This window comes from Oryx dammah, unplaced genomic scaffold (assembly GCF_014754425.2).
Source record: "Oryx dammah isolate SB20612 unplaced genomic scaffold, SCBI_Odam_1.1 HiC_scaffold_18, whole genome shotgun sequence".
In the NCBI taxonomy this organism is placed as follows: Eukaryota; Metazoa; Chordata; class Mammalia; order Artiodactyla; family Bovidae; genus Oryx; species Oryx dammah.
Genome location: NW_024070202.1, coordinates 88,403,991 through 88,431,566, shown reverse-complemented (window position 1 = coordinate 88,431,566; position 27,576 = coordinate 88,403,991). Strand labels below are relative to the sequence as shown.

At 39.6% G+C, this 27,576-nt stretch overlaps 1 protein-coding gene across 1 annotated transcript; it reads right to left on the bottom strand.

Moving 5' to 3' along the window:
• Positions 1-15,261: 15,261 nt before the first annotated feature.
• On the bottom strand, positions 15,262-24,958 carry HYAL4 (hyaluronidase 4). Its single transcript, XM_040259886.1, has 3 exons — positions 24,005-24,958; positions 17,783-17,872; positions 15,262-15,711 (listed from the first exon to the last, which is right to left on the bottom strand). Exons 1-3 carry the CDS (start codon positions 24,956-24,958, stop codon positions 15,262-15,264), a joined length of 1,494 nt encoding a protein of 497 aa, XP_040115820.1.
• Between the last annotated feature and the right edge of the window lie 2,618 nt (positions 24,959-27,576).

Sequence of the window (27,576 nt, the reverse complement as noted above, 5' to 3'; positions counted from 1 at the left end):
AGAATATCAATAACCTCAGATAGGCAGATGACACCACCCTTATGGCTGAAAGCGAAGAGGAACCAAGAGCCTCTTGATGAAAGTGAAAGAGGAGAGTGACAAAGCTGGCTTAAAACTCAACTTTCAGAAAACGAAGATCATGGCATCCGGTACTATCACTTCATGGGAAATAGATGGGGAAACAGTGGAAACAGTGACAGACTTTATTTTCTTGGGCTCCAAAATCACTGCAGATGGTGACTGCAGCCATGAAATGAAAAGACACTTGCTCCTTGGAAGAAAAACTATGAGAAACCTAGACAGCGTATTAAGAAGCAGAGACATTATTTTGCAAACAAAAGTCTGTCTAGTCAAAGCTGTGGTTTTTCCAGTGGTCATATATGGATATGAGAGTTGGGCCATAAGAAAGCTGAGTGCTAAAGAATTGATACTTTTGAATTATGGTGTTGGAAAAGACTCTTGAGAGTCTCTTGGACTGCAAGGAGATCAAACCAGTCAGTCCTAAAGGAAATCAGTCCTGGGTTTTCATTGGAAGGACTGATGTTGAAGTTGAAGCTCCAGTACTTTGGCCACCTGATGTGAAGAGCTGACTCATTGGAAAAGACCCTGATACTGGGAAAGATTGAAGACAGGAGGAAAAGGGGAAGGCAGAGGATGAGATGGTTGAATTGCATCACTGACAGATGGACATGAGTTGAGCCAGCTCTAGGAGTTGGTGATGGACTGCAGTCTGGTGTGCCGCAGTTCCTGGGGTCACAAAGAGTCGGACATGACTGAACTGAACTGAACTGATGACACAGAAATCCCACTACTTGGCATATAAGCTTGAGAAAACCATAATTGAAAAAGATACGTGTATCCCAATGTTCACAGCAGTACTGTTTACAATAGCTAGGGCATGGAAGCACTCTAGGTGTCCGTCAGCAGGTGAATGGATAAAGGAGATACGTATATACAGTGAAATATTACTTAGCCTTACAAAGAATGAATTTGAGTCAGTTCCAATGAGGTGGATGAACCTAGAGCGTATTCCAAGTGAAGTAAGGAAATAGGAGAGCTCACTGAATGCTTCCATAAGAGCACAGCTAATCTCTGCACTGAGATCGTCACTGGTCAAAATCTATCAGAGCAGAAACTAAATCACCTAAGTAGTCTGTGCATTTTAGGCACAAATGCAGGGTAACTATGAACATGATTATCTAAGAAAGTGATGTTGAGTAGGCTTATCCCTAACATTTCCCCCCCAGATTGTAGGTCACAAACTAACAGTGGACCTCGGAATTGATTTAATTGGTTGGAATGAGCATTTAAAGAAAATAAGTGAAATAGACAATAATAGAGTGGAATACAATAAGATAGAATACAATGGGACAGAATAGGAAGAACAGAAAGTACTACACCCCCATACGGTAAGCATGAGTATGAATTTACAAACCTTTTCTATATATATTATACATGTGTGCACTGCGTCACAGTGTAAGATGTATTTTTTACTGTGGAATGGATCAAACCACTTTGATACTGGAAAGCTCTGACACACCTGGATACTGCATCCTCAGTGCAGCTGTTTTCTAATTATGTGGTCTTGGCTAAGTTATTAGGAGAAGGCGATGGCACCCCACTCCAGTACTCTTGCCTGGAAAATCCCATCGGCAACCACAACAGAATTCTGAGCTGTCTCAGGGCTCCTTCATGTCTGTAAATGAATAAACTACTGGACTAAGCAACTTAGTTTTCTATGTGAGGACCAGCAGGCCTGAAATCTGGCTTCTCAACTTGGGAGCAATGTGACTTTGCCCAAACTATTAAACTTCACTACACTTTAGTTTTTCTTGTCTTTAATTTTTTTTTTCCAACTAAAAAAATGTGGGTATTAATAGCAGCACTCTCAGGTCTGTTGTGAAATTTTCATTAGGTAAAGTACACTGAACACTTAACACAAAGCCCGTGAAGGGTTCAGAGCATGCTACCCCCAAATGTGCCAGTTTCCCATATTATTGTGATTATTTTGAGCTGAAGGTGATACAGCAACAGCAAATACAGACAGTCTCTCTAATTTCCCCCTTTCTTCCTGAAGATTTCCCACGTGAAATGTGTACTCTGTACCAGGATGCGGGGAACATCTTATCACCAGAGGAAGGTAGTTGATGCCAAAATGGATCTGCACAAACCTATGAAAATGACCCTTATCTTCCAGTAGTTTCCCTCAGATATTTCCTAGTCACAATTACTGCTCATCAAAGCTCTTTCTCTTTGTCTTGTCACTCCTTCATAATTTATCATTCTCTATTGAAAAGATCTGTAAACTCTTGATTGTAACTTCTCCTTTGGGTCTCCCTTTTTGCTATGGAAGCTTCCATGTGCATATAAAAATATTCAATAAAGTTTATATGCTTTTCTTGTTCATCTGGTTTTTCACCAGTTGAATTTGCAGGCCCCAGTTACAGAACCTAAGAGGATAAAGTTCCTTTTCCACTATTATACCAGACACATAGTACATACCAAATACATGGAAACTGTTCCTGTTGTCATTATTAATAAAATCATCTCTTGTCTACACCCTCTTCTATATGAAAGGAAAGAAGAACATGAAGGAAATGGAAACCCAAAGACCATTTAATGATTCACAGACCTGCTGACATTAAAACTTCCCTAGGAAACCACTGTCCCCTCCTCCCCCCCAAGTTTTTAATGTAAATGTGTGACCCACAGGCAGTTGCCCTGGTGGAAGTGAAATACTAAACACAGTCGTGGCACAGAGAAGCCAGATCTCATGGTGGCACTGTGCCTCAGTTTATCACTGCACCATGTGCCCTGAGAGGCAACCTACATGAGGTCTCCATGGATTCTGAGGTCTCCGTGTGCTTTATCAGCACATCAGACTAACTCAAGCCTTAGTGTGTGCTGTGTGTTGTGTTAATATGTCTTCCTCTCTTTTTCATTTGTTGGCCTCTTTGAAACTGGTGGAAAAGACTGGAATGTTTTTCTGACCTGTCAAATATGACTTCTTTTCAGTCTTTTAAATTGGATTATGGAACAAACAAGTGGCATATAAGTAAGTAATATTTCAAAACAAATAGTAGCAGAACAAATTATTAGTATAGATTACAGATCTTTTTACAATGTTAGTAAAGTAAAGTAAGCAAAAAGTCGCCCAGTCGTATCCGACTCTTTGCGACCCCGTGGGCTGTAGCCTACCAGGCTCCTCCACCTATGGGATTCTCCAGGCAAGGATACTGGAATGGGTCAGTATGGCCAAAGAGGCTTCTATTTCACAGAAAAGAGGGAAGAGTAGTTACCAAAAACCAAAGCAGCAATAGTTAACAGGAGTATTTCTCAGCATCAAACCTACTTTGGCTGTTAGCAGGTTTATTACATCTACACAATAGGAGTCATCATTAATAACCATTATTATTGCTGTTATCAAAATAAATAATATACCTAGCACATCACATATATATCAAAATATGTGACAGGTGCTATGAAAAAGAAAAACCAACTATGATGTCCTCCTTCTAGTGGCATTACAAAGGTGCATGAAAAGTCCTTGTCATCTCTGCCCCTCTCCTCTACTCCATAAAAAGCTGAGCACATTTACCCTGGTGGATGAGCACAGCAGTCAATTCTGTCTGTCTCCTCACCAAGAACAGAGATAAACAGGAGTCCCCTATGATTCCCAGGGGAGACCAGAGAATTAGGAACACGGAGCTATTGTGACAGGTGACTAAGAATCTGGCCAGTTTGTGACAGGATAGGAGTGTCCTTGAGGTTCACCAACTGGGAAAAGGCACAGGGAAGACAGAACTCTGAGAAGATGGGGAAATAAGCCATAGAAATATCCAGAAATAGTCATTAGGATGGTAGGCTGTTCCGCCTACCATTCTAAAGCAGGATTAGAATTTTTGAAGAGTTTGAACCTAGTTTGAGATTGGGGGATGGATCAACTGTGAGTTTGAGGGATGGGGATAAGAGCTTCATAAGACCAACAGTTCTTGCCACAACAACAAAAAGCCAGAATAGATGGATAATAAGATAACTTCAAAGACTTAAAAAGAAATTCCAAAGGCATATGCTCACTTGTCAGCTTAATCATAAGGCAGTGGGTCTCCCAAGGTTGCATCTGTTTAATACTTTAACTCCTTAATGAATGTTTATAGTTTGGACAAAATTGTTTCTATTCATTTTAATGGCTTACTTGATTTTAATGCTTAACTTATAATAGTTTTAAAAAACCCAAGAAATAAGTAGCATTTATTGATGGCCTAAACTGCTATCAATCAAGTGTGAAATATTAGATTTTAAGTGTTAACATAAGAATAGTAAGAGTTTCATCAAAATTAAAGAGAGTGTGTTCACAGGGAAGTGATTTCAACCAAATCTCTAAAAATCAGACAATCAACAGTCGATCATGAAATTATCTAAGGACTTCCAGTAAACAGTTAATTGTGGTATTTAAGTATTTTAGTAATGCCCTGGTATAGGAATTATCCTCATTTCCCAAATGAAGAAATAAGCATTAGAAAAAGATTAAATAACTGGCCCACCCATCGTAAAACTAGAAAACCCAGTTCTAGCTAATTCTCGTGTTCAAGCTCTGCCCAGTGCTCTCTATTATATGAGCCACTATCATAGAGATGAAAATATGAGACAAACATAGGACATTTTCCTGAATGGGTGCTTGAATATTTTAATTATCTAAGTATGTAGATGGTGGACATCTTTCTGTTTATATATTTAGCCATCATATGGCTATTAGAATTAACCTCACTTGAAAAAGGAATCAAAACTGTCTAAATATCTTCAAAGGTATGCATTTAGTTAGACCCTAGTACAGTTCTCTTGCCCCTAAACTATTATCTGCATGTTTTTGGTTTAGATAACTTTTACAGAATTGTTAATTCTTTTATTTTTTTTTCATTCAGCTATTTGTGTTTGTGTGTGTGTGTATGTGTGTATGTGTGTGTGTGTGTATGCATTTACTCCAAATGATTAAGAGTGTCAGTGTGGCAGTTATGTCTTATGTTTTAAGTTAGTTTACTCAGTCTTGATTCAGAAAATGGAAATGCTATATTCATATTTACTAACTTTCCACATCCTGGGACCCAGGAAGTTAAAACGCAAAGTCCTTTAAACTAAGAGACCAACACTTTACCTAAAGTAGAAGTGAGTTGAATTATTAATCTTTGTGGAGGTCTTTCATCTCCTGGTTAATGTTGTGACCTTCTAACTTTGTCAATAGTGATTAATTAAAGTTACATATTGAAGCCTTGTTCTATCTTCAAAGACATAGAAGAAAATTTTTATCATTTTTAAAATTTTGGCCACACCACTCACTTTGTGGGATCTCAGTTCCCTGACCAGGGATTGAACTTGGGACCATGGCAGTGAAAGCACCAAATCCCAGAAGCCTTGTTCTATAACTTTATCAGAAAAAAATGCCATGGAGAATGGGCAAGTTTGGGCCATCAGTACCGAGCCTACACACCTTTGGGGTATAAAGCACCACAAGCGGAAGGGAAAAGTATACTAGCTCAAGTCTGGTCTTAGCCCCAAACCTGAGAGGAGTTGAAGGGTCATTAATATTTTACCTTTTCTTCTTTTTTATTCCCTCCTTCCTTCTTTCTTCCTTCCTTCTCTCTCAGACATGCTACACATATTAACACCTTTAATATTAATAACAACCTTATGAAGTTGGTTGTCACTCAACAGATGTCACTCAACTTCTTTTTACCTCAGGCTGAGCAAATTTCAGTTGAATCCCTTGGATTCAGATTTCAGAACCATTCTTAGTCCACTGGGAAAGTCCTGGAGAGCCATAGTGCAGAACGTCAGGTGAAGAAAAGAAACCAGTTGCATGAGGCCCTGTGGGTTCTTCAGCTCAAGAGATTCATTTTATCAAAAGACTGGTTGGGGTGATGTCTGAGATGTTTCTGGCTATCTTAAAAGACATAGAATAGAATTTTTATCATTTTAAAAATGTTGGCCACACCACTCATCTTGTGGGATCTCAGTTCCCTGACCAGGGATTGAACCTGGGGCCATGGCAGTGAAAGCACCAAATCCCAATCACTGGACCACCAAAGAACTCTCCCTTAGAATGTATATATATTTTTTAATCTGAGGAAGACAACTCTAGGAAGTGCCTGAAGAGCTGTGACTGAAACCAAAATGCCAAACCAGTGGTTTGGTGGAACCTAGGCTGTGTCCGGAGCCCTCTGTCTCCTGTAGCTTTGGTCTGCAGTCAAGTGTAGCCCTGGCAGCATCTGGACGATGACAGAGGGTCCTACAAGGAAGGACAGAGACTGCCCCACACCTCAACCCTGCCCCTTCCATATTCCTACTAGAGGTAAAATTGGGGAGCTCCTTTATTTCAGTCTAAAATCACTGGCACCTCAAATGCTTCCCCTTCACCCAGAAAATGGATTCTCCTCTCAGCCCTGTGTTCTCTCCAGGCTGTTGCTCTAATCCGCTGCTTCTCTCTGCTTGAACTGTCCCGATGCGTTCAGTTTTCGCCTGTACCCTTGCCTTCACTTCCCTGTGCAGAGCATTCTGATGGACACTGTCTGTAGTCTTCCATCTGCTTTGGTTTGGAATCTGGCTTCTCTTCTGTACTATCTTAAGACGTCTTTTGGCCTACTTGGGTTGGATAATCTCCACAACCCAAGTGAGGCTCCCCACCCTCCGTCCAAGGTCTGTCATCTACTCATTTACAGTCAATTAAAATCTACTGCATGATTCTGATCTCCACTTGTCCACAGCCTCAGTTAAAGTTTACTCCTTTCTTGCTGCAGTTCCTTAGCTAATTTACTTCTGTTTATATTTTCGTGAAGGAATAGTTTAATAGGCTCTCTCTGTGTGTTCATTGACTGCCTAAATGAGAATTTCAGACACTGCAGGGGGCTATAGAGGAAGTGTTCTAGAACCATTGGGCCATTTCAAACCACACTACAAGTGCCAACTGCTTAACGATTCAGCTATTTAAAGTGGAGCATTCATCACATCCAAGCACAGACATGGAGGATACCACATAGACCAGGATCTGTTTTTCTGGAGTTTGCATTCTAATAGGAAGAAACAAGCAATAAGAAAAACAGCAAACAAGTATTTTCAGACTGATAGGTGCTGACTTAATCCATTTGACCTGCTGTAACAAAATACCACAGACTGGGTAGCTCATGAACAACACAGGTTTATTTCTCACAGTTCTGCAGGTTGGGAGGCCTCAGATCAAGGTTCCAGCATGATCAGATGAGGGCCCTCTTATAGGTTGCAGTCCTCACTTGGAGGAAAGAGTCTTGCAAACTCTTCGAGGCTTCTTTATAAAGGCACCCATCCTTCATGATCTAAACACCTCCAAAAGGCCCACATCCTAATATCATCACAAAAGGCATTAGGAGATCAGCATATGAAGATTGATGGGCACAAACATTCAGAATGTAGCAAATGCTGTTACAAAATTCAAAGAGAAAAATAAGAAAGGGCAGTCAGAGTTGAAAAGACAATTCTTATCTATTTTACAGTGTATAATATATAAAGCTGAATCCTACAGAGATTGTACCAGTTAACACTTCCTCCAAAAATTAGTGCTCATTCCCCACACCCAAACTACACTGTATTATGATGCTTTGCAGAACCTCTGCCAATCTGAGTAATGTAAAAATGATATCTCATTTAATAATAATTTATTTTATTTTGAGAAATTGGGCTATGCATCTTTTATTTGCTTTAATTTCTGGTTCATCTCCTTTTCCCATGTTAGGTTTGAGTTGTTTTGAATTGATTTGCTTAAGAGCTCTTATTGCCCACAGTGCAGGTTCAATTCCTGGGTCAGGAAGATTCCCTGGAGAAGGAACAGGCTACCCACTCCAGTATTCCTGGGCTTCCCTTGTGGCTGAGCTGGCAAAGAATCCGCCTGCAGTGTGGGAAACCTGGGTTCAATCCCTGGGTTGGGAAGATCCCCTGGAGAAGGGAAAGGCTACTCACTCACTCCAGTATTCTGGCCTGGAGAATTCCTTGGACTATGCAGTCCATGGGGTCACAAAGAGTCATACAGGACTGAGTGACTTTCACTTTCAAGAGCTCTTATATATCAGGGAAATGAGTGTTTTGTCACATGTCCCAAATGTGTTTGTCCAATTTCTTTTGACTTGTCTGTGGTATTGTTTCCATGCAAAAGGCTAGCTTCTTTTTTCCTGTTTGCTTGATTGTTTTCCTAAATATTTGGAGAGTAAATGAGATTCAGTTGGTATTCCCCGTAGCAGTCCCAAGGATGAGGTTTCATGTGCAAGTGATTTGTGAGGGATGGTTTTTCAGGGAAAAAACCTCTTAGAGAATGAAGGCCACAGAAGAAAGGGCATGAAGCTAAGAAAGGGTGCAGCTTCATGTAAAGTCCTGCAGGAAGCAGCATTAGCCTGACCATATCAGGGATACATGCAAGGGCTGCAGGAAGCAAAACCACACTGAATGGGAGAGAGGGAGGAGGGAGGCACAGTGAGTCTGGGGGAGGGGATACACAACAGGCAACAGAAGGGGCCTTGCGGGGGTCTGCCCAGCGTCTGCTAACACTGGGTGGGTCAAGAGTCAGTGAAAGGATAGAGTTAGAGAAGTTCAAGCCCACTGTTTAATTTCAATGTGGATACATCTTAGTGTTTACTTGTGATTATTAAATGAGATGACAGAAGGAATCCACCCAGTCAGGACAGTTTAGTCCATCCCGCTTTAGCCACGAATGATTAATCATGTCTAATGCATTTTCTCCTCCTCTTCACCTCTTTTTGGATTTCCACAGTCAGGCCTGATGATGACAAAGTTATTGGGAAAATCAGTTCTCAATAAGTTGAAGGCCAAATAAGTAACTGTAGATGTTGATCTTGAAAGTTTACGAAAAGAGGTACTGGATTGAAAAGAAGATGCTTGGTCTTGGTTAAGGTACATGGAATTTGATCCTGCACTATCACTCATAAAAGACATCCTTACTATATTTTTGGAGTAACTAGAAAATATTCCCTGATACTGACTTTAATTAGTATCACAGATTATTTTCTTTCTGAAGGATGTGTAGGGTCCACTAAGTAAATGTCTTCGTTTCCTTGTGGAGAAAATTTTGATCTGTAAGGTATTAAGTAGAAAGCATTGAAAGACTTACAACTCTTTTAGTTACAAACAGCTGTATAGCAGAACATATTACCCAATTAGGCCTGGTGGCCTCTCTCAAATGTTATTCCCACATATGCCCAGGTGTGTTTATGCAGATAAGTGATTCCCTAAGGAGGCTGGGGGTTGGGTACAAATAGATAGTGACTGTTAATGGGCTTGGAATTTTTTGCTAGGAGCGATATCAGGATCAGTTCAGTCGCTCAGTCATGTTCAACTCTTTGTGATCCCATGGGCTGCAGCACACCAGGCTTCCCTGTCCATCACCAACTCCTGGAGCTAGCTCAAACTCATGTCCATCGAGTCGGTGATGCCATCCAACCATCTCATCCTCTGTCGTCCCCTTCTCCTCCTGCCTTCAATCTTTCCCAGCATCAGGGTCTTTTCCAGTGAGTCAGTTCTTCACATCAGGTGGCCAAAGTATTGAAGCTTCAGCTTCAGCATCAGTCCAATGTTCCAAAATATGATGGGGTGATGAAAGCATAACTCTGTGAATAAACTAAAAACCATTAGATCACGCACTTTAAATTGATGTAATACGTGAGTTTTATCTCCATTAAAATATTATAACTTTAAAAATTCTTTCTGAAGGAAAGCAACCCAAATTTTGACACTTAGAATTCCCACACACTAAATTTAACAAAATACAAACTGATAATCAAAGGTTGGTCTTCTTGGATGACTCAGCAATAAAGAATCCATCTGCAATGCAGAAAATGCAGGAGTTGCCATGGGTTTGATCCCTGGGTTGGGAAGATCCCCTGGAAGAGGGCATGGCAACTCACTCCAGTATTCTCACCTTGGAGAATCCCATGGACGGAAGAGCCTGGCAGACTACAGTCCATATGGTTGCCCAGAGTCGGACACAACTGAAGAAACTGAAAATACAAAGGTAGCCAAACACACAAATAAATAAACTATCATGACTGAGGTCAGCAAGAATTTAAGATGTGATAGCTACAAAGTCATGCAGCATCTTAGAAGCAGTGAGTCTAACAACTCTTATCCCTCTCTTCTTTGTAAAGCAGAGCCTTGAACTATCTGCCTCCAGAGGGAAAAATAAACTAATATTTTTTAAAAAGGGAATGAGAGCAGATTTCTTAAATCCAGGGGGAAATATGCATTGCTAGAATATAGGCAAATTAAAATTGACAAATGCTCCTAGGTGAAAAAGTGTAGCAGCCTATTACAGTTAGGTGTACAAACACAGTGTAATCATTAGAAGATTAGAAATACATTTACTATATATATATTTCATCTTGACAAAATAATTTTAAGTTATTTTGGGGTTACAATAAATTTGACTGCAGAAAATTCCTTTCTTTCAGTATCTGAATAGAACAAAATGTAATAAGTGGAGGAGGTTGTCCCTGGTGGTCCAGTGGTTAAGAATTCGCCTTCCATTGCAGGGGACATGAGTTCGATCTCTGGTTGGGGAACTGAGATCCCACATGCTGCAGGGCAACTAGGCCTGTGCATTGCAACTACTGAGCCCACTCGCTCTGGAGACCATACCAACACAAGTAGAGAGAAGTTTCAATGCAATGAAAGGCCCAGCATTCTGCAGCGAAGATCCGATATGTCACAGCTAAGACCTGATACAGCAGGATAAATAAATATTTTAAAATGCAGTAACTGGTCTCAATAATGACCTAAGACTTCTAGTTTCCAGACACAGAATAGAGTTCTAAGTCTGCACAATAAAAGTGGAACTTGAAATGAAAAACTGACCGCTCTTGGGTTCGCAGAGAGGAACAAAGTGTCAAGTTCATAAACGAACATTCAGTAACATTAAACATTTTCCAAGTTCTTAAGATTAGTAATAAAGACAAAGGAAGAAGTAACTTTTTATATATTTAGTCCTCTGATAGAAACAAAAGGGATAATATTAATATGAGCACTGACTTTGACAAAATATTTTCCCAGTATTAGATTTTATTCTGTAATTTTAAATTATAATAACAATAGAGCTGCTGCTCAACATTTAGAATAAGCAAATAGCTTAAAAATTGATAGCTCTGTATATCACTTTTTATTTGATGTACATGGCTTGGTAATGGTTTCTTCTGGTTCCCTTTTCTTAATGAGATTATTATGTCCTTGAACTTAGTTGGCCAGTCACTTATGGCTTTTATATTTGTGTACTTTAGAGTTCCATCCCCAACAGATGTTTAAGAAACTTTAGATTAGTTTAACTATCTCTGGGAATTCTTTCTAAAATGTAATTGGACATGAGTAAGATTGAGTCTCCCTCAATATGATCAGAGAGAAGTCAAAATGAAACCTAAACAAAACACTTGTATTTCAGACTTCTTTGACATTAGCAGATAGAGAGCTTCCTCATTCCTTTTTAAGCTGAATGCTATCCCACTGTACTATTGAAAGTGCTTTGTAATACATTTGGTAGGGGATTTCTATGGGCCGGGTATTATGCTAAGTATTTTATCTACTTGATATGATCAAAACTGTATACAAGGGGAAAAGATACCATTATGATCTTCCTTCTGTCAAGGAGAACGCTGAAGATCAGAGAGCCTGAACACCTTGCTGTTTCCATAAAGGGAAGTTAGGACAGTCCCAAGAAGCTGTGGCCATCATTAAGCAGCTTTTAGAGGTAGACTTCCTGTCCAGGAGCATTGAGCCAAATTAAACAGACTGTCTGCAGCTGGGAGATCTGGAGACTGACAACATAACCAGTAGTCACAGCCCAAATTAATAAACACATATTAAGTTTATGGTCAAAAGCTGAATGGATATATTTGGATTGAGTTGCAACAAGAATTATAGTGAAGAGAAAATGTGGCAACTCAGAGTTCATATTGCTCTCTTTTGCAAACTGGTTCTTTGACTTTGCTGAGTGATTTATTCTCTTCAAGCCTCAGCTCTTCACAGGGGAGTTGAACTATGTGGTTTCAGAGACTCAGGCACTAGGATAAGAAGAGAACAAGGCCGGAGAATGATTTGCAGTAACTATCAATGTGCAGAATTTTTTTTAAAAATCTGTAACACATAACTTCCACTGATTCAGGTTTCTGAAACACTGATTTATTCATTCACTCAAGTACTTATTGGGCATCTACTGTGTGCCAGGTACTGTACCAAGTAGTGTTCTGGCAGTGAATAAAATGAAATCCTCATTTTCCTAGTTTACATTCTAGTAAGAGAAGACAGGAAATAAGAAAATATATATGACCTGTACTATGTCAGATGGTAGTAAATGCTAAAGACCAGAAAATGAACAAGGGAAACTGGTGGTAAAGGGAAGTATCCCACCACAGTGCACTCTCGGCTCTTCCTTGAACATACCAGGCCCACCCCCAAATGTGCACTTCTGATACATTTGCCTGCAATACCCTCCCCCAAATATCCCCACAGCCAACTCTCTATCATTCAAACATTATCTGCTCAAAGCCACCCAACATATGAAAATCCACGCTCCCCAACTCTGTTCTATTTTTCCCGTAGATCTAACATCTGATGCAAACTGCTTATTTGTGTGTTGAAAGTCTGTCTTCCCAGAAAGACTATGAGCTCTATGAAGGCAAGGCCTTTTGTTTTTTCAGGATATATTTCAAAGCCTGATGAGAAGTAATGTTTAATATGTTGATTAATGTCCAAATTAATTAATAGGTGAATGAATTACAAAGATGATACAGAAATTGTCTTCTCTAATGAGGGGTTGATGTTGTTGTATAGTTGCTCAGTGTTGTCCAACTCTTTGGAACCCCACAGACTGCAGCACGCCAGGCCTCCCTGTCCTTCACCAACTCCCAGAGATTGCTCAAACTCATGTCCCTTGAGTCAGTGATGCCATTCAACCATCTCATCCTCTGTCGTCCCCTTCTCCTCCTGCCTTCAATCTTTCCCAGCACCTGGGTCTTTTCTAATGAGTCAGTTCTTTGCATCAGGTGGCCAAAGTATTGGAGCTTCAGCTTCAGTCTTTCCAATGAATATTCAGGATTGATTTCCTTTAGGATTGACTGGTTTGATCTCCTTGCAGTCCAAGGGACTCTCAGGAGTCTTTTCCAAAAACCACAGTTCAAAAGCATCAGTTCTTCGGTGCTCAGCTTTCTTTATAATCCAATTCTCACATCCATACATGACTACTGAAAAAACCACAGCTTTGACTAGATGGACCTTTGTTGACAAAGTAATGTCTCTGCTTTTTAATATGCTGTCTAGGTTTGTCATAACTTTTCTTCCAAGAAGCAAGTGTCTTTTAATGTCATGGCTGCAGTCACCATCTGCAGTGATTTTGAAGCCAAGAAAATAAAGCTGTCACTGTTTCCATTGTTTCCCCATCTATTTGCCATGAAGTGATAAAAGGAATAAATAGTAAAACTTTGATATTTAAAAATCAAAATTTAAGGAAAACTGCTATATCCAGATGTGACCTTAAAATAATTTAAATAATATTTATTAAGACTATGAATTAGCATGAAAACTGTAATGTATGGATAAATGACAAACACAAGATGCAAAGGTACACATGTATTTTTATTTACAATCATGTTAAAAAAAAACATTTTTAGAAGAAAGGTTGGAAGGAAATATACCAAAAGTTACCAGTATATATTATAGTGATTACTGGTGATTTCCATCATTTCTTATAGTTACAAATTTTCTATAAGGTTTCATATCTTTGATATGAAAATTAAAAAATGAAAATTTTTAAGAAGTTAATCTACATGATGCTACCTGTCTTTAGTGGTATTATAATTTTTTTTATTTTGATTTGATTGTATTTTACATTTAGAAATTAGACCTTCACAGTGTCACAATGTCAGTAGCCCCTGACAAGCAGGGACCCAGAGTTGGAAAGGGCACACCTGTATCATCTTTCACAGAAAGACAACAGAGGCAGAGGCGGAGGGTAAATCAACTCTCACGCCTTCCATAAGAGCATCATACCTTCTTGAGTTTACCTTCCAAGTAGATCGTCTCCAAAAGAAGGAAATCCTATCAATTGAAACAGGCCTTTCAAGAGAACACATGCATAAGTGATTATATATAGAACATAGCATCAGAAAGACAAAATTGCCCAAGACTCTGCTTTTTCTGATGTGTTTCCATTACTTTGGTGGTCAAGAAAGATAACTGAAGATCAGCAACATGGTATTAATAGCTGAAGTGTGCGTGGGATGTGTTATCCCATTTATTCCTCAGAAAAATTCGTTGAGTTAGGAATTATATTAACAAATTTTCAGTGAAAAAGGACTATAAGTAACCTGCCCAGAGTTACAAGGCCAGAAGGATAGTGATTCAAATTAAACTTAAACTGGTTCTAAAACCACTACTCTAAACTTATATGTGGGGACCAAATTATTGAGTATTTCTTAGTAGGATCCCTTCACAATTGCACTTCTGTGTCCCTTAAATGCTGTTTACTAAAATATTTTTTATTAATGATTTTGGGTTACTAGCATGGCTCCAGTTTCTACATCTAGAGCAATGTCAGACTACGCAAGCATGAATACTATCCTGAAATCTTTCACTGTATCTACATGATCAGCGTCTGTGCGGGAGAGACTCATGGTGGGTGAGAGAGGCGTCATATTGGAATGGATGTCTTTGCAGGGAGTTGACGACAGCTCCCCTTGCCTCAGTTCTCATGCCCTTGTGAGAAGTTACATTAGTCACTGGTTCTGCATTCATCGAGCCCAGGCAAGGAGAAGAAGCCAGAAGTTTGAACATAGGCTTGAATGGGAATTCTGCATTTGATCCTCTTCAATGGACCAGATGACCAGGTCACACCCTGAGGTGACCCCATTTGTTAAATCAGATAATTTCTTAGTAATATATACTTAAGTAAATTGCTAGCTGGAAAACCAGTCTTTAAACTCAATAATTTCGTATTTATGTGGATACTTTTATGTATCTATATTCATGTGAAGACTAAAATATAGTAGTTCTAGGTTAAATACAGCTTAAACATTCCAATAAGGAAGAAGAGTGCATTGATTTTACTCCTGGTTCTAGCTTCTTAGCCAAACTGGAGCCAAAGAATGCAATGTTTCCTGTTTATATCAAGTGACACGCATGTCTACTTATAGTGCCTCTCAATGGATTTCATGTGAGAAAAAAACTGTCACAAGTTTCATCTCTTCCCTAAGTGATGACTCTAGAGGCCACACAATTCCCTTTAAGCTCAATTATCTCACCACTGACTGCTCTTAGATAACCTGTGGAAACGAGCAGACACAGTGTGAGTAGTGAGCCCGAAAAAGAAGGCCCCGAGCAGCCGTCAGCCGTCTGCATTTCTCTGCAGTCAGCCCCCTGGTATCCCTGATAACAATGACAGGAGAATCTCTCCGCCAGCACTGCCAGGTCTGTGTCAGACGCTCTGCCTTTCACAGTAAATTCTCCATCCTCGGAGGCCTCTATGTGGTAATTCGCAGGGTTCAGGTGAAGGTAATCCGGCATTTTCCACACCTTCCTTATGCATCTTCCGTTATTCCTGCAGACATGAAGGCTGCACACCTCAGCGGCTCTGGTCACATTGACGATGTAGCTCCCTAAATCAGAACTCACAAACTGCTTCACCTTTGTACAGTTGCCCTAGAAATGGAGAAACAAATGGGATTTAGTGTTTTTTCTAGTACTGGTAGGGTCGGTGTATCTAGACCCACAAGGCAGCTCTTTGAACTGGATTGAAACTTAATGGCTTGGTTCCTGCCTGTGAAGTCTCGGTGCTGTAACACAGGGGACCCAGACCTGAAAAATGAGAGATGGCCGTGACAGGAGATGGAGACTATAAGCTAACTGAGCTTGGAATGGGCCCCAGTGTCAGCATACGTGACCATGCCTTCTTACAATTTACATCCTTGTTTCTTCTTCCTTCTAGATCCCAAGTTAATTGGTGTGAAAAAAGAAAAAAAAAAAAGAGGAACAAGCCGAAATTTAGAAATCATGCCAAAGTTCTGTCCTCTGGCCACCTTTCAGGGTTGTGTTAGAACCTGAATCCTCCTGTTCTACCAAATTATTGTTGACTGTCAACCTGAGCCTTCCAGATTTTCCTGTTAGTTATGCTCTAATACCTACCACCCTGGGATCTAGCCACCACTGCACAATTCAAAGACAGGGATGCCTAGAAGGCTGACCAGGTCATTTGTGTATTCTTCCTATTGTGTGTTCTAAATGGAGGCCACCTGGTTGTGTACCCAGCTTCCTGATGACCATCTTCTCAGGAACCACATGGACTGGAGGGAAATATCACAGCTGAAGAGTCAGGTACTGATCCTCTCAGTGTCTACCTAATTCTCATATGTGGACAGAGGAGACTTTATATTGTCACAAACAGTTTCATGAGCAGCATCTCAGTAGCAACAACTTGAGCATGTGAAATTAAAAAAATATCAAATCACTATGAACTTGCAAAAATTCAATTTAACAAAATCACTGAGGAAACAAGTAGTATAATTCAATGCAAAATGTATTACACTATAGAGATATGAACAGACAGCGTCTGGAAATACAGAAGAGATTGCAATTAATGTGGATTGGAGAAAACTAGAAAGGGTAGATAGTATTTGAGCCAGAAGAAATTTGAAAAAAACATAAACCTTACTTTAAATACTATTAATTTTCAGCTAATTTCTCCAAGGAAGAAAAATAAGTTCAGTGTAGATATTAAAAATTACTGATTCCATTTTTCAAAATATGCTATCACACATTTTATATAATGGCTAAACGTAAGGGCTCCAGAGTTGTACCATTTGCAGTTAGTGGCAGCTTCACCATTAGCAAGCCTAAGTAGCTCTTATAGTTAGATATCCTTCCATTTCCTCATCTATAAATGAGGATGCTAGTCCCTACCTCATAAGGGTTTTATGATCGGTGAGCAAATTCAAAACAAAAAAGCCCTTAGTACAATCTTCAGTTCAGTTCAGTTCAGTTCAGTCGCTCAGTCGTGTCCAACTCTTTGCGACCCCATGAATCGCAGCACACCAGGCCTCCCTGTCCATCACCAACTCCCGGAGTTCACCCAAATTCATGTGCATCAAGTCGGTGATGCCATCCAGCCATCTCATCCTCTGTCGTCCCCTTCACCTCCTGCCCCCAATCCCTCCCAGCATCAGAATCTTTTCCAATGAGTCAACTCTTTGCATGAGATGGCCAAAGTACTGGGGTTTCAGCTTTAGCATCATTCCTTCCAAAGAACACCCAGGACTGATCTCCTTTAGAATGGACTGGTTGGATCTCCTTGCAGTCCAAGTGACTGTCAAGAGTCTTCTCCAACACCACAGCTCAAAAGCATCAATTCTTCGGCGCTCAGCTTTCTTCACAGTCCAACTCTCACATCCATACATGATCACAGGAAAAACCATAGCCTTGACTAGACAGACCTTTGTTGGCAAAGTAATGTCTCTGCTTTTAAATATGTTATCTAGGTTGGTGATAACTTTCCTTCCAAGGAGTAAGCGTCTTTTAATTTCATGGCTGCAATCATCATCTGCAGTGATTCTGGAGCCCCGCAAAATAAAGTCCTTCTCTGTATCAGGTGGTAAATTGGACTTTAATCATAAAACAGGTTTACTATGGGAGACCTGAGAGATCTGATTAAAGTTTTATTGGAGAACAGAGCAAGAATTTAAATAATAGTAACTACACCCCTAAGGAACTGTCTTACCTCAGATGAAGTCAAATTCATGTCTCCCCAGATAACAATGCCCGCAGCTCCCAAGGCAGCACTTTCTCCAATAGTACTGATTAGATCTTGCTAGATTGAAGACAGTAGAGTTCATTATTCATTTGAACATAAAACAACATGCCAGGAATTAGGATTGGGAGCTAAATTCAATAAAATAGGATGACCTATTCTCCAACTTCTTAGAGTAATGCAAATGTTATAAATAAATGAACCAGGGCTCAGAAATTATAATCATACAGAAAACATATTAAATACATGTTTTTAAAACATATTTTGCCAAACGGGATATTATTTTTAAGACAGCCTGTAAATAGCCATTAAAAGTTGTTTAATCAAGTTATATGAACAGAGGAACCTAGAGAGCTACATACAGCACATGGGGTCTCAAAAACTTGACTACAACTGAGCAACTAGTACTTTCCATCAAAGTTGACCAGGGGCATACACACACAAATCAACAATAAGGATATGACCTGGAAACAGAAGCCAAAAGTTTTCCTTCTCTAAATGTGAGGAATGTCTTGCAGCTATCTCAGCCAAGTTCCCTTTTCAGTTTGCAACTCTCCTAAAACTTTGCTTCTGCAGTGGCTTGGGGTGGAGGGTGGGGAGCGTTGGGATTTTTTTTTTTTTCATTTTTATTTTCTATTGGAGGGGTTTTGTGTCATTTGGATTCCCTGTCGAAGCAAAGGAACACAGTGTTATAGATCTGCAGGATCTGATTTGATCTGGCACTTATATTTGGTCCCTGAAATTATTTGTATTTAATTATTTGTACCTGATTAATGGGTTTATTTATGATTCATCCAGTCAGGGTAAGGCCACTGGGATTTTTCTCAATATGGTTAAGATAGACGAAAACAAAATTTCTGCAGAGAGAGTTTTGGTTTTGTAATCCTAAAGGATTACTGTTTTAGTGTTTAAAGATTAACATGAATCTAGGTAATTTCAGAGGGAAATTAAAACTTGAATGTGTACAGTTGGCTTCCTAAATTAATTTTCTGCAGTTGATTTTCTAAATAAGTTTGCTATGTTATAATATATTCTCTCATTCTTTTGAATGCTAAGCATTAACCTTTTACTTCAAGGATTAATTTCCATCAGTTATGTGCTGGAAATATAATTGGGCAATCTGATAGAAATTAAAAGCAGAACTTTTAAATGGTGTTTTATCTTAGACATTTTATATTCATATCACCCGCACTTTTATAGTCCACTAAATGAAAGATTTCACAATCTCAGTTTTCAAAAAAAAAATTTTTTTCTGGGAAATTTTCTGGTAATTTTGGTTTAATTTGTTTTCAGGTTCATATCTCTTTCCATTTCCCAGGACCACAGTGTCTGCTGAACAGATCAGAGATGATGTGACAGGAAGGGGAGGAGTTTTTGTGAGGCTCAAATGAGATAGTGTAAGTGAAATGGTTTTGAGAATTATCTATGATATGAGAAATACTAGAAAGGGAGGAGTAAGTGATGCAGAGCTCAGAATGAGGACTCTGCTGGGTCCAGGTCCATTGCCTCTTTTAACAAAGACCTAAAGGAGCAGAGCTTCTCCCTCCACTCACATTGAAACTTTCCTGAATACAGAGATGTCATAGTCACACGACATGATCAGAGGGGCAGAATCCCCTAACAGTCTCCCATGATTTCCTGTTATGTGTATGTTACACCTTAGCTCTCTCACAGTTCTTAGATGTTCTGTTCTGTTGTGTTGTTTTTTTTTTTTTTTCCTGTCTTTGCTCTCTCTGCTTTTTCAGTTTTGGAGGCTTCTACTGTGATATCTCCAAGGCCAGAGATTCTTTCTTCAGCTGTGTCTAGTCTAATAATAAAGCTGTCAAAGACATCCTTCCTTTCTGTTACAGTGTTTTTGATTGCTAGCATTTCTTTCTGCTTCTTTCTTGGAACTTCCATCTCTCTCATGTAGCTTATGTTGTCTGTTTTTGTATTTGTTCTGCTTCATCCATTAGAGTCCTTAGCATATTAATCACAATTGTTTTAAATTCCTGGTCTGATAATTCCAACATCCCCACTGTATCTGAGTCAAGCTCTGGTGTTTGTTCTGTCTCTGCAAGTTGTGTTTTTGCCTTTTACTATGTCTTGTAATTGTTTCCTTGATAGCTAGATATGATTTGATTTTTCTCCATAAGTAGATAGCTCATACGAGGTAAAAGTGAAAGTGATCACTCAGTTGTGTCTGATTCTTTGAGATACCATGGACTGTAGCCGCCAGGCTCCTCTGTCCAAGGGGGGTTCTCCAGGCAAGAATACTGGAGTGGGTTGCCATTTCCTTCTCCAGGGGATCTTCTCAATCCAGGGATCAAACCCAGGTCTCCTGATTGCAGGTAGATCCTTTACCTTCTGAGACAAGAGTAGCTGCTATAAATAGACCTTTAGTAATATGCCAGTAAGATGTGGGCGTAATGAAAGACTTTACAGTCCTATGATTAGATCTCAGTCTTAGTGAGGTTTTGCCCCTGGACTGTGAACTTCACAACTGCTTCTCAGTTTTTGCCCCCACTCCCTGTTAGGTGGGACAGGCTGGCTAGATGGGGCTAGAGATGGGTATGTTCCTTCTTCCAAGTGGAAATCTAAAACCAGGTGGAGCTGGGTTTCCTTTTCTGCAGATCAATTAGGTTCTGGTAAAACCTCAGCAATTTGGCTGTGGTTAAACAGTTTCTCCTGGGGGTGGACCTTGTACAGAGAACAGAATGCTCTGGAATACTCAAAATGGTTCCTTTTCTCCTTCACCTATTAGATGCATGAGGGGAAGGTTTCTCCAATATTCGCTAGAAGGACCTAGTGAGCTCCTGCAGGGGAAAGTGTGCTCCCCCAGTCCCCATGACTGGGTGTCCCTGGAGTTTTTAATCTCTCAGTCTTGTTGTTGCTGAACCACCAGCAGTTTCCTAATTACAGTTCAGCTTTCCATGCTCTGTCAGTGGTTCCCACAGAGGTTTCTGCTCAAGGGTTTCTGATCTGGTAAGCTGGGTTTCTCTGTGTTCACCTGTCTGTCTCTCCAGATTTGAAGGCACCAATTTTCCCTGTGTGCCCACACTTCTCTTATTATTCTAAGAAAAGTTGAATTTTTTTCAGTTTGTTTAGCCTTTTATTTATTAGGGCTGAGTGGCAACTTTCAAGCTTCTTGCATGCTGAACTGGAAACAAGAAATTGTCCATGAATTCCTTTAGTTTAAGGCTTTGTCATCAGAGGGAGGGGTAGACACAAAATTTACAATTCTTCTTTATATGTTGTTGATCCATATGCAGTAACTAGGGAAACTACAGGTGTTCGTGGTGAAAGCTACCCATTCTGAGGCTGATATCAGGAGGAAATGTTGGTTTCTTTCCAATGTGTCATTGAGAGTCTTGATCAAAGAGAGTTTATTGGGAATGATTCAAAATGGCAAGTCTTCTAGCATGTTAACTGGAGGTAAGGAGTCATTAGTAGATATTTAGGCCAAATCCTCTCAGTGACCAAATTAGCTCACTGTCACCTAGTGGAGAGAAGGGTGCTGAATAATCACAGAACAGCTATGTTTAGGGGACCAGAAAAGCAAGGACACTACTCAGTGCTTGAAGTCGCAAATAAGATGCCTCTAGGAGTAAGTTGGGACCACCTGAGAGCTGGGCCACATGAGTGATGTCACACGAAAGGAGAAGTAAATGAACAGCATCATAATAGCAACATCTTTCAGGTCCCAGCATGCTGCAAGGCTGCCATGCCCTACCCATGATTCTCTGCTCAATCAAGGTTTTGGAAATAGAAAGCAGGGGCCCACAGAGGATTTATTCTTTACACTTGGGTTTTAGTCCCTCAAGTTTTACCACAGCGCATGTAAGGAGCCCACTGTGCGGAGCTGGAACATCACTAATAAGCTCCCTTTGTGTGTTACCAGAGGGAATATTAATTATTGGGAAAAACATCTTTAAATCAATAACCAAGAAAATCCCTTTTGTTATTTTTTTTTAAAGCACAGCTCAAGTGATATCAACATTGCATTTATATATGTGGTTTAGGCAATCTGTTGTGTAAAATGAGATTTTACAACCCCCATATAATGGCTACTGACTGAAATTTCATTCTTACATATCCTCTTTCAAGTTCAAGGCTCTGATACTTATTAGAAAGTGAGCAGCTACACCATGTATATTTTTCTAACACTTTAAATTTTCATTTTTAATCTTCTCATTTTTCATAACGTTTCTCCTAGGTAGGTAAGGCAGATAATATCATGCCATTTTGTAGATTAAGCAGTGAGGCGCTGAGGTCTGGAGATATAAGAGGTTTGCCACTTATTGATAAATTGTTTTTCTAATCCTAATTACATTTCTGTATACATGCACCACACATTCTAAAATGCAGATATCTTCAGAAAGTCAGAAATAGAAGTCATCACTAGCATTTACAATTTGGTATAAGTGAATTATCAGATTTTTTAAATTTATGGGCAGATTTTTATGGAAGATGGAATAAAGTGGTGGTTTGATGGTTTCAAACATGAGGAAATGCCTTGCCATCCAGAAAGTTTACAGAGTGATACCATGGGACTCAAAAAGAAAATTGTTTCAGGGTGAGACTCTAACTGTTGTTCCTTTTTCCCTTAGAACAGTATGTCTCTGAGGCTGTAGTTATTCAAGAAGGAACTTACCATCAGCTTGGAGAATGCACAGAATGTAGCAGTTGTTTAATCTAATCTTTTAAAATGAACACTTTGTCCTTTAAGTTTATTATTTCTTCCAAAACTTAATGTGTTATCACTAAAGAAAGGAACTTGCTTGAGGCAAACATTGAAAAGCAAAAGAAGTTTCATAGATAAGAAGGTGTTGTTCAACTTTCAATTCTAGAACTTTTCCTATCATTCTCAATCAGTTGTTGCTGATTATTCTAGGTAGTACGATGATCAGTTTACAAGAGAGAATTTTTTTCCTTACTCATCTCATCAACAGTGTCAGAAGCATAGTGTTTACCAAATCCTGATGATTCGTATCATTTTGCTTTCTGAGAAGTAAGCTCTACTCTCTGTCTGCTCCATAGATACCTACTGGTCATGGTAGAGCCCTCACTAGGGTGTTTTCTGAATCTCTTCCTTTGGCTGCTTAATACCAGAACATCTTTACAGTTTAATTCGTGCTGGTGAATTGAAACTCGTAATAGTGGAAAAAAAAGAAAAATGATCCACCCCTAGGGTACAGCAATATCTAAAGACACCTCTATTCTGCAAACGTGAAGGTGAACCAGGCTCAAGCCTCCTCATCATAAAAAGTTTATGCCTGGAGAAATTTATTCTTTTGCCTGGAGAATCCCATGGACAGAGTAGCCTGGCAGGCTACAGTCCATAGGGTTGCAAAGAGTCGGACAGGACTGAAGGGACTTAAGTTTAGCTAGCTTCATCTGTCTTAAAAGTGACACAGTTTGTGTGACATCTTTGGCTACATATATGACTTGAGTAGAATAAATAGAGCAAAACTTCTATTTGTAAGTTTTAACCTAGAGTTACAAGACCATCTACTAGTAATGAATTTATTATTGAACTCAGAAATTCATACCACTCTTACCAACTTTCCATGAGTTGTGGTCATAGACTCAAGAATAAACCAGATGGTTAAATCTATACAGCTACCTGCTTTTAGCAGATTCATGATTCCCCTTATACCCTTAAAAATTATTTTTATTTGTGGAGAAAAACATAAAATTTACTATCTTAGTTATTTCTAAGTGTATTCATATTGTTGTGCCTCCCTTATGCCTTTTATCAAACCTGCTATTGTGCATTAAAAAGAAAATACTTTTCTTCTTTTAAGATTTTTAATGGTGATGCCAGCAGCAGAAATGCCTACAATTCTGCTTCCACACATATGAGCAAACTATCCCATTTTACAGTGTCCTCTCTGATTTTCCAAACTGTTCACCCCCAACCATTTCAGTAACCTTTGCAAGAGAGCAATCAAAGTTGGGGAGCAGAAGTAGTTACTGACATTGTACTTTAACCCCCTTCCCTACATACTTTGTTCCTTGAAAGACTAATAATAAATAAGATAATTCAAATTTAGTATGTATAAATGGAGGATCTGAGTGGATGACTACTCAAAGGAGGAATTATGCTCCTAATGGACTACTATTTGAGAATCCTTATAAGAACATAATTAACAAAGCAATGTCTCTTTCAGAAATAAGAAGAAATCTTATCTTTGGCAAGAGGCGTCTTACCTTAGAAAGAAAAAGTAAAGGCTGGTCTCTGTAGCCTAGCCTTGTGTAGACAAACACAGGCAGGGCATAATCACGGGATGTCATGGTAGAGATCCTCATAGATTCATGCACCCGAAATTGCGAGAAACGCAAAACGTTTTCACTGTCTCCGAGAGATCTCCTGACACCAATAGAAGGGTATAAAGCAGCACTGCTGTTCCAGAGCCAAGAGAGCTCATTGTTCCTCAAAACTTCTTCTTCTGGGCATGACCCAGTATAGTTTGGGCCATAAACATTATAATTGTGACAATCAGGATATAAATAGTATCCCCAAAGGCCTTTGGGTCTGCTCTTAATCCCCAGTTCAATGGTTTCCTTCATGAAAGCTTTTGCACTTTCTTCAAAGGTTGCTTTGGCTAAATATTCAATATCAGCAGCTGATACATTCTCTTGCATCTCAGAAATAAGCTTTCTTGACTTCTGTCTGTAGATGTCTTTTGTGTTCCAGTTCCTGGCCCACTGGGGTCGCCAGTATTCCCAGTCTATAACAGCAAGTCCACTGAAATCTTCAGAAGGGATGTAATAACTGATATCTTGGTCGGCTTTTTCCAGATGTACCTGCAAACTTATGTTCTGGGGGAGACCTCCATTAATGGGAATTCCCTGGGGTGTATACCATGGATAGTATCCCAACCTGTTGACATAAAATATAGTGACGTTTTGCCCCCTGGCCCTGGCCAGTGGACTTCCAATTACCTGAAACATTTTCAAGTTCAGCCTTATATTATATTTTATCAAACACTGATCTGTTGGAGCATTCCAGGCAGCTATAAAGGGTTTTCTTTGATAAACTGGAAGTCGGGCAGGTTTCAGGGAAGAGACAGACTTCAGAATGAAAAGTATGAATAGCCATGATATGAGATGTATTGGTTGAACAACATAAAACCTTAGCTGTCCTTCAGATAATGGTTTCATGATGAGATAAAAATCTTATCTTCCACTTTAATATCACTCTGTAAGACCTGTGGAGAGATTTAATTTTCTGTTAGTGATAATTTTCAGGAAAAAGACTTAAACACATTAGCTGGTTATTATAGTTTTTATATTTATATCCAAGTGCATTTTATTTAAAGGTCTTAAAGATCCTTGTAAATAAATTGAGACACAAAAGTGATTGCAGTGACCCAGTTTCTATTCAAGGGCAAGCAATGCAATTCAACAAACATTCATGGAGCATCAGATGCTGTGTCCAGAATACAAAATGACTAAGATCTGGTCCTTGCCTTCAAAAAAATCTTATGATCAAATAAAGATGTAAAATAGTATTCAGTACCATTTTGGAAAATCTATCAAATCTCAGGTTCTGCTCTTAGGTCTTGAATAAATATTTATTTAATCTTATAATACCTTTCCTTATTTCATTCAATAAGCCAAATGTCTGGTTGCTTTGCTGGCCTTCCTTGCAGCTAGGGTGCTAATATGTGACTGTGGCCAGGTCACTTATATTTATCCCACTTTAGACTTTGAATTGAGATCTTGGAAATATCAAAGGGGCAAAAAGACAGTGCCAGTGATAATAAGATGGTGCCAGTGATAATAGAAATTTCTGTGTCCAGGAGTGGACACTTGGGACATCCAGAATCTGATATCCACGGTGTGGACGTTAGGTGGCAGCACTGTGCTCATGGAACAGTGCCTTTCTGCTCAGGTCAGAGAGGCTTTGTTTTGGTTGCTTCCAAGCAGGAACTCAGACAGAAATTCTTCCAAGGAAACCGCGGCATGTATTTCTCACAGGAAAGCTCATCACCATAGGCTGCATGTTATATGTAATTATCATTTTTAACCACCAGGTGTCACCAGCCAAACCTTATAAGATTTCGCAGACCTAGGACACTGAGGTAAACAATAATTGTAAGTAAGACTTTATTCAAAGACATTTAAAAAGTCTTAAGTTAATGAGTGAGCTTCCCTAGTGGTTCAGACGGTAAAGAATCCGCCTGCAATGCAAGAGACCTGGGTTTGATCCCTGAGTTGGGAAGATCCCCTGGAGGAGGGCATGGCAACCCACCCCAGCATTCTTGCCTGGAGAATCCCCATGGACCGAGGAGCCTGGTGGGATACAGTCCATGGGGTCGCAAAGAATTGGACACGACTGAGCAACTAAGCACAGCACAGGACAAGTCAATGAACATGCGCAAAATATCAGTTTTTAAGAGCTATAGAGGTAGGTATTTTCCTCACCCATGCATTGAATAAATATCTGTATTCCTCTTCACTGCACAGATGAGTGAGATTACTTAGTAACATGAAATATACTGAAGGCATAAATTTTGATTGGAAGAGAACAATAGTTTCAAGGGAGTATAATTTTATGAGTACAATAAGAATTGTAGTCTTCAAAACTGCCCCTTATCTTTGAATTTTTTTATTATGTTTTGCCTCAGGATAACAAAAAATGAATGCACGTAAGGTAGTACATTAATAGAAAAAAAACTTTTTCTCTCAGTTTATGTTAGAGAAGTTTACATATGTATACAGAAAAAAAAAATCTGTCCTCCCAGAATGCTTCTGGCTTTTGCATTTATTCAAAACATCACTTTCCACTGATTATTGTTTCCCCTTTGGCCAGCTGCCTCATCACTGTCACACTAAGGTCTTCATTCGTTTACTACAAAGTTACCAAGTGGTTCTTGGCTCCTATCCTTTGTTCACTGTTCATGAACATTGTCCATCTTTTTATTCCAGTTAATGGGAGGTGCACAGTCCCTGGCAGTCGGCTGGCAGACCTCCTGATAAAATGTGCAGGTGGAAGCGAATACAGGCAAAATAAATAAGGGAAATTCACTGCCTGTGTCTTCTGTTCGCTGTTTGTCTTCCCACACAGGCAGGTCATGGCACTGGTGTCCTTCAGTCACTCTCCTAATAACCATGGTTTCCTGAGAGGAGACTCCCTCACTGGGCACCTCCAGACACTTTGTGCTATTCCCTCCCCTCATTGTGCAATCGTTATCGGTGTGCTTCTCCCACCCTCCTTCCTTCACAGGGGAACCTCTCCAGGCCCGCCCTTTGCTTCAGAATCTCCCTCGACCACTTCCCCTCACCCCACTCAGGCCGTCAGAATCCTAACTGCCCAGTTCTACCTGTATCTTGACTAGTCGTCAGAGCATAGCAATCTGTGAATTATCCACACTTAACCATGAGTCACCAGGAACACCTTCCTTGTTTTTTTTCCCTTCCTCCCTCTCACAATCTGTCCAGGAAGTTTTACTCCTTTAAAGAAATCTCTAAGTGGTGACATTTTAGGAAGAACTGGCAGGATATTAGGAGTGGGAATGCAAGAGTAGTTCAACCTGGATTCTTCCCCTAAATTTTATTAACCAGTTTTCTCTTTTTAGGTTTGTTCTGGAACATGTATTAAGGACAAACTCCTTTCCTCCAACTGGGAAACTTCAATGAAGGCACTTTGAAGGGCCCTGGATAAATGATTCCCAGAAAAGTGACATGTACAGGAAAGCCACAGGGTAAAGAGAAGTAGTTTTCTCCTCAGAACCTCCTCTGGTAGAAGGAAGTCACAGTGATGAAGGCTTAGCTGC